Source organism: Rhipicephalus sanguineus, chromosome 7, assembly GCF_013339695.2.
Source record: "Rhipicephalus sanguineus isolate Rsan-2018 chromosome 7, BIME_Rsan_1.4, whole genome shotgun sequence".
NCBI lineage: Eukaryota > Metazoa > Arthropoda > Arachnida > Ixodida > Ixodidae > Rhipicephalus > Rhipicephalus sanguineus.
This window is the reverse complement of record NC_051182.1, coordinates 145791373-145806984: the sequence shown is the minus strand read 5'-3', so window position 1 is coordinate 145806984 and position 15612 is coordinate 145791373. Positions and strand designations below refer to the sequence as shown.

The window sequence follows — 15612 nt, the reverse complement described above, 5'->3', positions numbered from 1 at the left end:
ACATCTAAAAACTTAACTGGCAATCATTCAGGGTTTTTCCTGATGTTTCTGTGGCCCTGAAAAGCAATAAATGAAAATGAACGCCAGCTTTCTTTTGTTGCATCATAAATTTCCATGCTTTCTGGTGATACGAATTTTGGATGATACGAATATTTTTGGTGGTCCCGTGAGATTCGTATTCGTGAGATTCGTATTCGTGAGATCCGTGAGATTCGGTTATAAACCGAAGAAGGAAATGTGGGCTCCGCCATCAGAACGCTGTCCCTCTCACTAAAAATTTGCATAAATGCTCCATCCAATAGCGCTCACTTAAAGGGACACTAAAGAGAAACAGTGAGTCGGTTTAGATTGATAAATTGTGGTTTGAGAACTCTAATGTCGTTAATTTTGCCATCATAGGTTTATCAATAGAGGAGAAAATCAAGTTCAAAGTTTCATTTTTAAATTTCATGCCGAAATCTCTCCGCGTGACGTCAGGGATTTCAAAGTGTATTTATTGTATTTTGGCGCCATTGGTTCAACAAAATTGCCCCGAACTTGGAATGTTAAGTCTACGGCCCCTTCAGAGGAGAATGCACTTCATTTTTACCAATTAGGAACTACGCAGTCCCTAGTAGGTGCCGTCAAAACATGTGACATCACCGCAAATGGTGCGGAAACTTCAAGGTGGCGTCGCCACCCACATTTTGTTTTTGCGCGCTTTCTCGCTTACAAAGTGTCTTCTTGCAGCAAGCGTGGTGTTTTTGGTATTGTGAAAGAGTAGTTTATTAATATGAGAAAAATCGTTTTGCTCTTTAGTGTCCCTTTAATTTTGTGACATCAAGCACTTTGCGAGTGTTTCAGATAGTTGAATTTTCCGTACACACACACGTTTGCGTCGCTGGTTTTTTTTGGTCGGAGACTGAACGACCTTGTAAATTTCGTCAGGGATTCTGACATCGACGCCCAGCCAAAGGTATTGCTTTAGCTAGTAACGTCGAACTTTTAGCTATTAATATGCGAACCTTTAGCTATTAATTGCCGAGAAAAAGTACTTGCGGTTCGAGTGGAAACTAGCTACCACAACTATCTCACAAGTGAGTGGCAGGTGTGCCCTCCGGCTACACTTTTTATTAGGTTGTAACCGAGTGCAAAGTTTATTCTCTGCCTTTGCGTACGTATGCCACCTTGAAAATGAATACCCAAGCTTGGTTTAAGAACGGAGAATGTTAATCAGGAATATGCGAAGCGTTGCATACCTAACTGATTTGCCCTTTTTTTTTAAAGATAAAAAGTTGTGAGGATGTTTCTTTCAGCTGTGAACAATCTTTCTTTAGAGCTAGTTTTGAAGTTTTCTTGGCAGCTTATTGCAAATCTCAGGATCTCACCTTCTCTCACCTTGTTAATTTCTGCAAAACTGATTCGCTTATTCAAATTTCACATTGGTGGCGTTATCACTGCCGCTCTAAACTTGTGTGACGTTTACAGCTACACTAAGGTCTCTCCCTGAGGTGCCCGTACTTCCGCATAAGGCCGTTCAATTTGAAAGCGAAGTAATGTGCGTGGTTAGCTGCTGCAGCAGTAATTGGATGTCTTTATTATGTTCCTCGTCCCTGTGTTTACGAAATTCTTGCGGCTACATTGACGTGAAGCTTGCCAGAGGAGTAGTGCGTAGTGATGCAGAACTATCGGTAAATTGACTATCGATAGTATCGATAGTTTCTTTGAAACTATCGATAGTGTAAACAAACTATCGATAGTACTACTATCGATAAACTATCGATAGTCGAATCGGTAGTACCATTGGTAATATTATTAACGATATTACTGCCACGCGTGTTTATTGCTTTGTTTTGATGTATTCGGGTTTCACCCACAGACTGTTAGCTGCATTTGACGCAGACCGCACCGCAATGTTTGGGAAGTTTCGCGATTGTTTGACATTTTAAGGTTACGCGCCGGACGCGAATATTCAAGTTTATTCGAAAGCTTGCGCGAGCAATAGCGATAACACTGGAAGGTTTGATGACTGATGTATGAAAGATGAAGCCTTCCACCGATTGTCAGATTACTCGACGGCCGGCGACTGTTCTCGCCGCAATCAGTGCGCAGCCTGTATCGCTTGTATTCCGAGTTTTGATTCTGTGGGCACAACTTCAACCAAAAGAAGAGCTTCGTATTTCCCAGTCTTGCTGTAGCATTCTTCACCGTCACAGCCACGCGACAAACTATCCATAGTGGTGCCAATAACGAGGCTGTTGCTGGCTGGCCATATTGCCAAAATATTTGCGATAGCCTACTATCAGCTTCGCTTAATTTATGAGGAAATTTTTATCGAGAGAAATTATTTGCGCAGTGAAAATGGCGGCATATGTCCATCAATAAATTAAAGGACCCCTGACACCAAAATTGAAACCTCGAGATCTTTGTGTTGTTTGACTTTCCTGTATACGGGGGCACATCTGACCGATTATTAGTGACGAACGTTGCCTTTAAGATATCTTAATTTGGTTTTAAAGTAAGCGTGAGTGCTCACTTGAGTTGGCTGCACCTTGCGACATCCTGGTACGACGTAGATAGAGGCCCCGTGTGACGTTCCACGAGTAAAGCAAGTATTGTGGACGTCACAGAAGGTTTGCGACGACTGGCACCCGGCGAGGCCTATTGTTCCGCACCCCTCTGGCTCTGTTGTCGGGCTGCTTTCGAGGTAGTTTTCGTGAGGGGACACGCGCTTAACAGGTTTAACCCATACCGAGGCACCCACATAGTACTTTCAATTTCTACCGCGCGCGGGGCCCCGATTTGAAAACCGCGCTGTCAACGTCACCACAGCTTGAGTGCACGTGGTCTTTGACGCTCCCCCGCATGGGGCGCCGGTTTCTTGTGGTTTTTAGGCGGGCGTTTTGAAGTGATGCTAAAATGGTCACAATTAACTACGCTAGAATTAGTTGTACGATACGCTAGAGCATTTACGATTTAATTTAGAGATTACCAGACACAAAGCTACAAATTACAGCAAAAAAGTCACCAACAAAAATTTCGCTGTCAGGGGTCCTTTAATATTTAAAAGCAACCAGTTACATCTTACAATTAACAAACTTAGTTCTTGATATTTTTTTTATTTTGCAATCATCAAACACTATAAAACTGAAGCCTCGCAGTTCCACCCCATTTAACGGCTTATTTCCGCTACAGCTTAATAGTTCGACTTTATGACCATGTTTCAGCGAAGCACTCTGGTGAAGAACGCAAGCATGTCGACTTTCTTGCCCTTCAGCCTGCTCCTCCGGCTCCACTATGTAACACGTGTGGGGGGGACCAGATTTATTCTGCAATGAGTTCGCGCTGTTGATTTTAAACTATCGATAGTACTTAGTATCGATAGCACTATCGATAGTATCTTTTACCATCGATAGTTCGATAGTGACTCAGCTATCGATAGTATCGATAGTACCATCGATAGTTCTGCATCACTAGTAGTGCGTGTGCGAGACGTGCAGCTGCACATTGCAAAAAAGAAAAAAAGAATGCAGCAAATTTTTCTGTGTCAGCATTTTAGAAGCAAAAAGCGCCAGTTCCTAAGTAGAACTGTGTTCAAAGGGACACTAAGAGAGAAATGCTGAATTTTTTTTAGAAATCTATTGTCATTCATTTTTCCGTCATAGGATCGTTATTGGAAGAGAAAATAAAGGTCAAAGTTAAATTTCAGAATTTTACGAAAGATGCAACTAACGTAATCATCAGAATTAAGCCAAGGAAAGCATTGGGGACATTATTTGTTTTTTTTTTTCTTTTTAATAACTGTAGTGCAATGATTTTGACCTACATTGAAAGGAATTAAAGTGGATGAAAAATCACCCTTTCCGTCGGCGGGATCAGGACTCGGAACCTTTGAATCAGGCATCCGATGCTCTACCAATTGAGCTACGGCGGAAGGCACTCCACCGTCCACTTTGTAGGGTATTTGTGCGTTTAATTCCTGGAGTATTGGCCATCGCCGCTCGTAGCCAAGGCGGCGAGTGTGGAACACTCATTTTGGGCCAGTGGGTGTCACGTGGCGGGTGATCTTCGCACGAGGTGGTGGCTGCAAACACTCGCATGCTACCTAAGGCACCAAGTCTGCCGGGATGAAGCTCCCGCTATGAAAGTACGAAAGAAGGGAAATTGTTCAAGGGGCTTGTTTCTTTGATCTCACCAATGGAAAGGGTGATTTTTCGTCCTCTTCAATTTCTTTCAATCTAGGTCAAAATTATAATACTGCAGTTAAAAAACAAAAACAAATATCTCCTATCCTTAATCCTTGGCCTGATCGTTTGTTGGTTCCACTAGTTATTTTGTGCAATAACCTCGGCATATAAATGTCAATGCGGCATTGTATATTTCAATGCAATTGTTCGCGTTTCGGGCACACTGTTTGGCTACGCAGGCCCCCTTAAACTCAGCGTAGCCTACTTTAGCGGTAAGCAGTTACATGTTTACTGGCAGACGCCATCAGGACCTGTGATGTCAGTGCGAGTTGTTACAGGAATCTCAAACTGGTGTCACCACCTGTATTTTCTTTTTGGGCATTTTCTAGTTTACCAAGCGTCTTGAATGAATGAATGAATGAATGAATGAATGAACGAATGAATGAATGAAGCTTTATTTCCCATTGAGCAATGGAGGAGGGTAACAAAAAAAGTCATAGAGAGATGGCTTGCGCACCCTCATCCCCATGACAAGATATGACAGTGAAGCAATGTCCACAGTGTGGTGCCTTTGGCATTGTGAAAGAATAATTCGCTATTATGAGTGAAATCCCTTTTCTCTTTAGTGTCCCTTTAAGGGCAAACAGTGTTTGTGATAGCACTTTTGTTGGCCTAAAGGGGGTACTGACACAAAATTGTGAAGGCAAGATAAGTTGTGAGGTAGATTTGTGGGAGCACGCATGGCCATCTACAAAGTGTAAATGGCACATACAGCCTAGAGCATGTTTAAGATAAATTTATAAGTGTATCCCATGCAACTGAGCATGAAATGGACGTCGTTTCGCATTCATGATGTCAACATCAATAATGTTAGCAGCCAAGAACCACCTTTGTCATGAGTTTGTGTTGGCTGCCATGCTCCTTGCATGTGCTCTTTGCAATGGTTGTCAGTGTGGTACTCACCTGTACACGTTTTGTGTGGTCATGTCACTCGCGTCACTGTTTTGTGTGGTCATGTAGCTACCTGCGTTTACAGAAAAAAAAAAAACTGGTCCCAGCTATCTCGGCACTCCCTGAAATTGAAGCCTTAACTGGGCACTTCAAAACTTCTTCAAAAAGCTTAATGTCGCCCACTGGAGCAAATGAGGTTTCCAGCCATGATAAGTGGGTCATTAGCTTCTTTAGTGCAGGGGGAAAAAACAGGATGCAAAGCTTTTGTGTCAGGATTATTTTAGCACCAGCTGAGTCTGGGTGTTCAGCAGGGCTGTTGACCCGTATTTTTGTCTTTGTGTGCGTCTGTTGCCTGCTGCATGTGTCAGATTGGTTGCAGACTTCAGCATGGTGGTTTTAATTTTCCTCTCTTTCATCTCTCCACAGGAGAAATAGAACGGTGTTTAAAGAAAGTAACCGAAGGCGTGGAGCAATTCGAGGACATTTGGCAAAAGGTAACAAACGTGTTACATCCTTGTTTTGCATGCAAATGCGTGTGTATAACGACACTTAAATTTGATTGCTCATTACGTTTGATGCCAACTCATTCATCCGCAGCACCAAAGAATGGCAGTTGTATATAATTGGCGTAAACAGTGACATGTCAATTATGTTGTCAAACTGCGAATCCTCCTTATGGTCCTTGTATTTTAATAAGGACAGACTACAATACGTCAGCTTTTGCTCGCAAATTGCACTGTTCCTGCAGAGTGTAGATAAGGTCACTTTTGTTTAGTAGCATTTGTGACAATCACAACTGGTCAGATAGCCCCCCAGTGGTGCTTTGTCAAGTGAAGGGAGCATAGATAGACTGTCGCAAAAATGTTATGTGCATTTGACACTTCCGAATGAATGGAAATTTATGCTGCAAGCACTCTCTGATAAGAGAGCGCTTTGATATAGTGCCGTAAAAGACAAATCAGTTGTAATCTTTCAAAGATAGCTAAGTATAAGCTTTGTGATTTGTTCTTTATGTCAACAGTGTGACTCTGCATTACTTTTTTTTCCCACAGGTCTACAATGCAACTAACACGAACCAAAAGGAAAAGTATGAGGCCGACCTTAAAAAAGAGATTAAGAAGCTCCAGGTAAGACTCGGTCAAATTTGAAAAAAAAATCTGACATGCTATGAGAAGTAGCAAGTGTTTCATTTTTCCGAGTGTGCAATGTCTTCTCTAGTCTAGTAGAGCAATGCTGATACCTCACGCTTTTAACTGTGTGTTATGGAGGTGTGAAACGTGAGAACTGAAGCGGTGGGTTTTGCTGCATCACTTAGGAAGTCGGACATTACCAACTGTACTGTAATCACATTCACTGTCTGCAGAGAGCCCCGTGTTTACGAACTGCTTGCTCGTGCGAAGGGGTGATTGACTCTTGGCTGACGCTATTGAATGCTAGGATGTGTACATTGTTTTATATATTGATTGTGAAAATGGCTTACGTAGTAAGTTGTGGAGAAAATGCATTGGGCAGCAAAGGGGAAATCACATTGGTATCGACTGATGATGTCATTCCTCATTGCGCTATTCTGGTAATATACTTTTTTTTTTTACTGTGAATGGGTACGTACTCCTGTAAGTCCACTGGATGCTTTGGAACATTGATAACTCACAACTACGTTTAAGAAGTGTGAACCAGACACGGACGAAGAAGGCACATAACGCAGGCACGCAGATGCCTGCGAGCATGTGTTGTATGCCTGTTTCGTCCACATCTGATTCGTGCTTTCTAAACTGACTTCTCATGTGTATTCATCGTTTCAACATTCGCTAGAGGTGCTGAATAACATTATCCGACACCCATTACATTGTGTTTTATGTGTTTTCTCTTCTCTCGTCTGCGTTTTGTCGCGCTGTTTTGTCAATTATAAATGCTGTGGCTCTGTTGTTTTGTGTTTCCGGTAATGGGCTGCGAGTGAGTGAAACCTTTCCGGCTTACTGCTTTTGAGGCAACAGCCCTGTATAGGCCGTGTGCTTTGGGGTTAAACTTTGCTCTCGTTGTGTGCAGAGGTTACGAGACCAAATTAAAACATGGATGGCGTCTAGCGAGATCAAGGACAAGCGGATCCTTATGGATAACCGGAAGTTGATAGAGACGGTGAGAAGACCTCTGGTGGACTTATTAATTTAAAATATGCAACTTGGAAAGGGGCACGTTAAAGGTACAAGGACTACTAGCCCCGCTGTCACATGGCAAATGCAACTTAATTTCCATTGAATGTAATTAAGGGCGGACACTAGTCTTAAAATTTTTTAAGATTCTTGATCAGTTTCAATTAGGCTTGCTGAGTTTTTACGTATATTTGTGTGCTGATTTCAAATATGCAGATATTTTTCCAGTATAATGCGTATCTTTTAAAATACAAAATTTTTCATGTGCCTTTTGGGGAGCAAGATTTTTCCTAAGCTGAGAGAGTTACAAAGTAAATCAGTGTATCATGATAATCTGGAATCAGAACAGTATGCACTAAAACAGGAATGGATGTTTTGAAGCCATTTGAACATACGCAAGTACGTACTAAAAAAAATGATTGCATATTTCAAATCGGCACAAAAATATACATAAACTCGGCAAGTTTCATAAAAAGTTGATCAAGAACTGAAAAAAATATATCGTGCCATGTTCACCCTGAAGTGAACATAATGTCATTTTTTTTTTCCTGTTTGCTGTCACAGGAAACGTTTGTTTGAAAATGTGTTTTGTGCCATGACCTTGGAAAAAAGGAGGGAAGCTAACAAAACTTGCATTTACCGTGTGTATATATATCCATCAAAATAATTGTTTTTAATTTGAGACAGTTGCTGTCGAGCATAAGTGTCTGGCAGTTTTACAACACCTGTGACAGCCGCACGTCAGAAACCAAGTCGATCCGAACGAATAACAATTTGGCTGACAAATATTAGAAAAACATGAGTCATTAACAATATTTTTAACACGACTCTGGCGTCGAGATTGTGCATTCGCTCCCAAATTCACTAAACTCATTCTAATGAAAATGTCATTCAGTAGAATGCAATTAGTTCTCTCTGTTGACAGCAAACGACATAGCTGACAAATATCATTCGTGGTAAGTGACATTAGATTTCCCATGTGATGGCGGTGTAAAGCACAATGATGTTTAACAGCTTGTGGTTTATCGCGCGTGGTGGGATAGTACGGTGCCTGTGTTGACTTCTCTTCTGTGCTTTTGTGTCTGTCTTGTTTGTGCTACTGTGACTTTACTGATAGAATGATTTCGTGACTAGTTTTAACAGTAGCAGGCCGGCAGTGACTGCAGTAGGAAGCGTGTTCAGTTGACGTATTGTCGACGAGCTTACGACGCAAAATTTCAAAATAAGTTAGGTTTGCCCTGAACTTCTTCTGTGGTCTCCAGCGAGATGAATGGAAGTAGGAAATTGAAAAAAAAAATGCTAACTTTCTTGACATTGCTTTTAAGTGTGTCATGGCTAAAGACTAATTTATACCCCTGTCACACGGCCACCACCGAACTTCGTTAAACTCCATCAATGTAAAACTCCATGAGGGAGTTCGACGGAGATGGAGTTGTGCCCATGTCACATGGCAGTTTTACGAGCTTCGGACAGAAGCCGCAAGGGGTCCATTAGGCGCTGCTGCACCTACGTCTGCATGCACGATTTCGCGTCTAATCACGCGGAAAACATTCTCAATGGTATGTGTGATTATAAAAGTATAAATTAATCACACCGATACAATTTTTTTTGTCTTTATCACATAAACGTGTACCTGCAAGTATGTTGGCAGTAATTTTGACAGGAGTGCTGGCAACACTGTACGCTTGTTTTGGTACGCGTCTTTTCTACGCGTACCGATTGTCAAACACGCTGCAAGTTGTCGCCGAGCTCTTTGAAGTTGCGCTACCACCCAGATCACGTTGTCCTTTCCAATTTCGGTTGAGCACAGGTCAAACGTCCAGTCCACGAAGCCTTTGCTGCGTATGGCTCCCACAACAGTCCGCATGTACTGCCAGCACGAGTGCCGGCGTCGACGAAGAAGGAAGAAAACCCGCGTCACTCACTGTTATGACTATTGGTAGTGTTGAAGTAGAATGAAGGGCAGCGCAATAAGAAGGGAACGAGATGCACAGACGTAAACAAGACGATGCACACGGACTCGGAGACACTTATTCAAAATGGCGGCACGACGATTTTTCTCGAGGCATGGTGCAGAGAGTATGTGCACTTATATGCGTATTTCTTTTCTTTAAACGCACGTTATGAATGGATTAGGCAGTGAAATATCTTTCAAAATTAATAAAATTCATTATTGTGTTGACTGCGGCTGTTTTGTGTTTGCCGTTTTTTTTTCCGTCACTACAGATTACTGGGGGCGAGAGTACTCCATTCGGCCGCTAATGGAGATCGCCGAACTCCCTTTGCGAAACGTCCCGTTTAACTTCCTTGGCGTAAGGGAGACCGTGTGACACGGACCGCATCTCCGTTGACGTAACGACGAGGGAGTTACACGGAGTTAGCGGGTGCCCGTGTGACAGGGGTATTACGCTGGCGATTTGCAGCATTCGTGCAATCTGGTTGGTCGCAAGGCAACCGGTCACACATAGTTGCAAATGGTCTACTTTGTTCAAAAGTGGCTGTTTTGGTTCAATTACTCACCGCTTGATTTCTCAGTCTTGCGCACCAATGAGATTGGTGCAAATGAGATGTCATGTTAATTTACGAGACGGCAGGGCCAGATGTTGAACGGCATCCAACCACGAGGTGTCTCGGTGTAGCAACAGGTAGATCGCGCTAGCCTGCGTGAACATTGGTTGCTGCGGGCCGCCTCTCGGTGCTCGGTTCATAACGGTCATGTGGCTTTCGCCAATTGCTGGTGTGAATGAAGTCCTGGGATTCTAGAGGGGGTTATCATTCGGTTACAACCAAAGCAAAAATGGAAGCTCCGCCCATGTGAAGGACAGTCATCCTACGTGGTTTCCGCTTCAGCCGTAAATACTTTTTCTCGGCTAATGTAAATACTACGCGTATTTAGAGCTAAAGGTTCGTCATTACTACCGAAAACATTATGTTTGAGTGAGCAGCGATATCAGAGTCTGACGAAATTTGCCAGAATGTTCAAGTTTCCGACCCTAAAACCAGTGACACAAACGCGTGTATTGGAAAGTCAAACCATCTGAAAAACTCGAAAGTGCTTGAGGTCACGAAAATGAGTGAGCGCTATTGGACGGAGCACTTATGCAAATTCTCTGTGGGAGGGGCTGCGATGACTGCGGGTGAAGCTGTCATCGTCTCTTAGGTTGTAACCAAGTGCAGCGCCGCACGCTTTGCGACATTTGCCTCCAGCGACGCAATGTGACACCTTTGCTCTTCGGTTCTGCTCCTCCACATTGCAGCAAATGGAGAGGTTCAAGGTGGTTGAGCGGGAGACGAAGACCAAGGCATACTCGAAGGAGGGCCTGGGTGGCGCGCAGAAGGTGGACCCTGCCCAGAAGGAGAAGGAGGACATTACCATCTGGCTCTCCAACTCCATCGCCTCGCTCAACATCCACGTCGACCAATTCGAGAGCGAGCTCGAGTCCCTAACCATTGGTGTCAAGAAGAAGAAAAACGACAACCAGGTGAGTGGTGCGCCACCTTTCACTGCGATCGGGTACTTATGCTGTGCAAGCAAAGAACTGTGTAGAAGTAAAGCAGATAGTGACAGTGGTAACTAGGGAAGGCACTGATCTATTGCTAGATGGGCCCTTAACCATTTTGCTGTCACTGATGTATCGGTACGTTCTCCATTGTTCGTTCGAAAATTCACGCCGAAGCGCAATGCTGGCGTGATTCAGCGTGGTTCTACTGGTTGCGCCATCAGCCGAATGTTTCTAGAAGCTCATATTTTTGCCCCTAGCTGTGTTGGTACATGTATTGAAGAGTACGGAGCGGCCGCATGCAACCATTCTGGGTAGAGGCATGGTCACTCTGCGCGCGCTACTCTCTCGGTCTGAGCGACCATGCGGCGCGAATGCGACTTAGGTACATCCTGTATTTTTCACGGGTACAAGGGTTCTGTCATCTGCCGCTGGTTTGCAGTGGTTTCTTTTTGTGTACTCTGTTGATGTGTCTGCTACGGCACGTCAAGCGGTGAGGCGCGCGCTGTTGTCGTTCCAGTAGACCAAAACGTGACTCTATTAAAGCTTTCGCTCGCTCGCCACGTCCTTGCTTGCTGATATCAGCAGCAAACGAGGTCGTTGTATCCCCTTTCCGTCCCTGTCTGTCATATTGGCTTAACGGCATGCCATTTCTCTGCGTTTCAAGCTTCCCTGATATTCCCGAAACCAAACCGACAATGGGGGTGCGTCACGGCCAGAAACACACGACAGTGAAAGGGTTAAACTGTCTTCGGTATTTCTTTACGTGCTCTAAATAAGTGAACTCCATTGCCTACCACATACCGTGATGATTGTCTTTGCATGAATTTGGAGCTTCTACTAATCACGGGAGAGCCAGAAATTCGAAAAACACTCTCGTGCTGCTCTTCATGCTTCTTCCATATCTTCTTCGGTCATCACAATACCAGCAGGGTGCTGCACACAGTGCTGCCAGGTTAACAGCTGTAGATTGGTCAGCCGGTCAACAAGGCACGATAGCACCAACATTAGATGAGCTAGGGTTGCTTTTGGTTTTGGAAGGTGGCTGGCCCATCGTGCACGCCACTGAACATTTTGTGAAGCCGGAAAGAAATCGAGTAGACGAGCCGCCTTTCTTATGGAGGGTTGTGAGGAGGAATTTGTCATTTGGCATTTCTTCCTTCCCCACTAGTGCTTTCCGCTTGTGGGGAAGGGAAGCAATGTCAAACGACAAAAATTTCGCTGCTGCTAGTCGTTCATCAAATGCCGGCAACATCGTTGCTATGTCTTTGCTAACCTTCGCACTCTGCTTGCATGTGCAGTGGTCATTCAAGAAGCGCAGAGTTCTAGGTAACATTGCTGTTATTCCAGCAACCAGAGGTCGAAATTTAATTGTGGTGTTGCAGTTGTGCATGGATCTACAACGTGCATGAATCATAGCCATGATAATTTTTTTGAAACTGTGCTGTAATAGCGGAGTTACACACGTTTGATGATACGAAAGACGCCCACGCTCGTTTCGCTATGCTCCGTTCGTCGGCTCGTCTCTCCTCCCGGCCGAGTGTTCTTCCTCACCATGCGAGGAGGAAGAGCAGCAAGCGCGCGCGTCCCTGCGAGCAAACAAAGAGCTGTTGTGGATGACGAAATGTTGACATCACAGCGATCACAGCGAATGCCGAGGGTATGAGGAATGCTGAAAGGCACGGAGAGGGGCAGGGATTGTTTCTGGGAACTTGTGGGGCGCCCGCGGCTCGTAGCGCCACCACGTTTGGCATTGTTGATCGTGACGGCATTCTGAACTCGAGGCATGCGTTTACTTGAAATGGTAAATTATCGGACGTGGTTTAGGGGCCCTTTAAGAAAGGCCATTGAAGTCACTGTTGAAATGGGTAGACCTGTGTGGGGGCCTGCCTTGTCGTGCTAAGAGGTTTCTTTCGCACCGTTTGCGCCATGATTGCAGGACCGAGTAGACGAGCTGAAGTCACTGCTGGCGAGGCATCGGTATCACATCCTGCAGCTCGAGACCCTAATGAGGATGTTAGACAATGGCACGGTCGAGGTGTGCAAAATCAAGAAGATCAAGGAGGACGTCGAGTACTACATCGAGTCTTGTCAGGTGGGCGTCACTGTGTGTTGCCTCAATCAAGAATAGTCTGCACTGCTCTGTAATGCATTTCTTTTAATTCTTGATCGATTTTAATGAAACTTGCTGAGCTTACATGTACAGCTCAGACCACTTATAACGTAACTGCTTACAGTGCAGTACTGGCTATAATGCGTTTTTTTTCTTGCTCCCCTTTACCCTCCCATAGATCTCCATGTATACACCTACCGCTTATTGTGCAGTCCCCCGAGATGAAAGACCGGGTATAATGCGGCTGCCGGAACGTTCTCAGAGATGCGGGGGAGCGAGCGTGCTTCTCAGTGGAGATGTGTTAGTGGGGGAGAGAGCGACGACGGCGTTACGAAGGAGGAGGGGATGTGGAACGAACGAACAAGGAGCGTGGGGAGAAAAAAAAAATCACAGCATATCCACGGAGTGAATGATGATGAGTGGGCGAAGCTGCCGAGGTTCATCAGTAAACCGTGAATCTTCCGTGAATTCTGCCCAGTACATCATCACCGACGTGAGATGGCGCGTTTATACTAAAGGTTCGATGAGAGTTATGACGACTTGCAGCTCACTTTAATTTTACATGTACGCTGTGAATTTTCATTGTTTAGAAAACCATTGCTTTAGAAAACATCTGGCGTCTTTCGTTAAGCAGCTGGCATCTTTTCGTTTTGCTTTTAGAAAACATCTGGCGTCTTTCGTTGGTTTATTTCATCAATCAACGGCGTTTTGAACAAAATTTTTGTTGTTCAATCACGCACAGGAGAAATCTCACCAGGCACTACCTTGGAGGTAAACAATGGCTGCTAATGGGAATGAGAGACAGAAGAAGTCGGCTTTTAGCTAACACTTACACTTCTACTTCTACTAACGTTTCCTACTGGAACATGCCAATGGCTGCTAATGGGGAATGAGAGACAGAAGAATTCGGCTTTTAGTTAACGCGCACGCTGCGAATTTTTTATTGTTCAACAACGCACAGGAAAAATCTCCCCACGGCACCACCTTGGAGGTCAAGATCTGGTACTAGCGTTACGACTGGTTACGCACTACGACTACGAGGGACGAACGGGTGCCGCTTTAAGGAGCTTTGCCCCTAAAAAGCGGTAGCGGTGAGAGGCAGCAGCCCGGCGCAGGTGCAAGGTGTGAGGAGAGGGAGCGGTTGCGTGGCTGACAGAGAAGCCTTTGCCCCCTTTACTTTGGCCGCTTGACATGCGCGCTCTGCTACGAACGGGCACCCGTGTCTGCATCAAGAGCGCGTTACCGCTGTTTGTCTCCGTCGGGAAAATAGTTGCTTCGTCGTAGAGCGCAGATATTGCGCATGCAACCTCTATTCCCCCGCAAGTAACAATGCTTTGAGACGCGATTGAGCTTTCGCCTTTGCCACCAACAGGCGGACTTACAAGCTTGAAAGACTTTTTCAGGATAGTTGCTGCGGCTGTTCTCCCGACCACGAACCGAAAGTTCGTTTCACGCGTGGTGCCCTCGGTTTAGCTCACAAGTGTGATCTCTTCTGCGTCCGAACTCCGTGTTGTCTAGGGCAAGCTTCTTGCGACGGCATGCCAAGTTGCAATGCGCACGCTAGGCCTTACAAGCGCTAGCGCCATGTCGGCGACCGCGGACTACAGAAGTTGTGGTTTGGTGCCGAGTCAATGAAACATTTTGCAGTTGTTGCATTTAGAAGGGGTGACTTACATCTTCAACGAAAATGTGGGCGTGCGTGTGAAACACTCGGTGGTTTGTGGTCGCCACCGTTTTCGACATCGTGCACGCGCAGTGTGTTGCCGCGGCGACTTCCTGTGACGGCGCAGAACATGTTGAGTCTGGTAGGATGGGCAGTGGCATAGAATGTCCTCAATCGTCTCCTCACAGCCGCATAAGCGGCGTGCTGCACTGTTGACCATTGCAATGAGACAAGAGTATGCATTCGGAAATACAGCAGTGTTGCATCGCGACGGGATTGTCTAGATGGCAAACGAAGTCGCAAGTTAGGGTCAAAAGAACACAAATGCGAGTTGGAGAAACCCTATGTATTCCATTGTAAAATCGTAATGTGGCAAGCAAGTGGTTGTAGTTGCCGTGCCTTTGTGAAGGACGTGTTACGGCTGAGTGCTTCTTTGGGGTTCAAAGATGGCCACAAGAACAAGATAGAGGGAGTGGCTCAATTAATCAAATAAATCGGGCACGCACGCAGGACCCGGACTTTGAGGAGAACGAGTTCCTGTACGATGACCTAGACCTGCGGGACATGGCGGACTTCCTGACCAAGGCGAGTGCAGCCACGACGGGCCTGGAGCACGCGGACAACAACTGCATCCTGGACTCGGCGACGCCCAATGCCAACGACGAAGCGCCGGGTGCAGACACGCCCGCCTCCACCAACTCGAGCTCACCGGTGCCTAGCCCAGGGCTCACCAATCATTCCAGGTCTAGTGAGGTGCGCTGCTACACTTGCATTGATCGCGCGTGGCTTCTACCCTGTCAATGTTCTCGCATTTGCGCATGTTTATGCCGTGGCACTTGTTGGACAATTTCCTCGTCCAGTCGCTGATATTTTCTCAGTTCTTTTTCTGTGTAGGTCTAGCAGCACGGTGTAACAGCTTTCTGCTTTAAGGGGAGACGTGGGTCTTGAAAAGTGTGTTTTTAATAATTGGGTGAACGGAATGAAATTTAATACCCTTATTCGGTTTTTTCTGCAGATTTCAAATCTCTGAGTAGATTTTTAATAGCTGCATTAGAACTAAAGATATGCT

General features: G+C 45.2%; 1 protein-coding gene across 3 annotated transcripts in view; it reads left to right on the top strand.

Moving 5' to 3' along the window:
- The window catches only part of LOC119400184 (CCR4-NOT transcription complex subunit 3), a 48673-nt gene that overhangs the window by 8384 nt on the left and 24677 nt on the right, over positions 1–15612 (top strand). For all 3 annotated transcript variants that reach the window (XM_037667179.2, XM_037667178.2, XM_037667181.2), the window contains exons 2-7: positions 5544–5611; positions 6170–6244; positions 7164–7253; positions 10525–10749; positions 12707–12862; positions 15054–15296. In XM_037667179.2, the coding sequence (XP_037523107.1) occupies positions 5544–5611; positions 6170–6244; positions 7164–7253; positions 10525–10749; positions 12707–12862; positions 15054–15296 (857 nt within the window). The remainder of the gene's footprint in view (positions 1–5543; positions 5612–6169; positions 6245–7163; positions 7254–10524; positions 10750–12706; positions 12863–15053; positions 15297–15612) is intronic.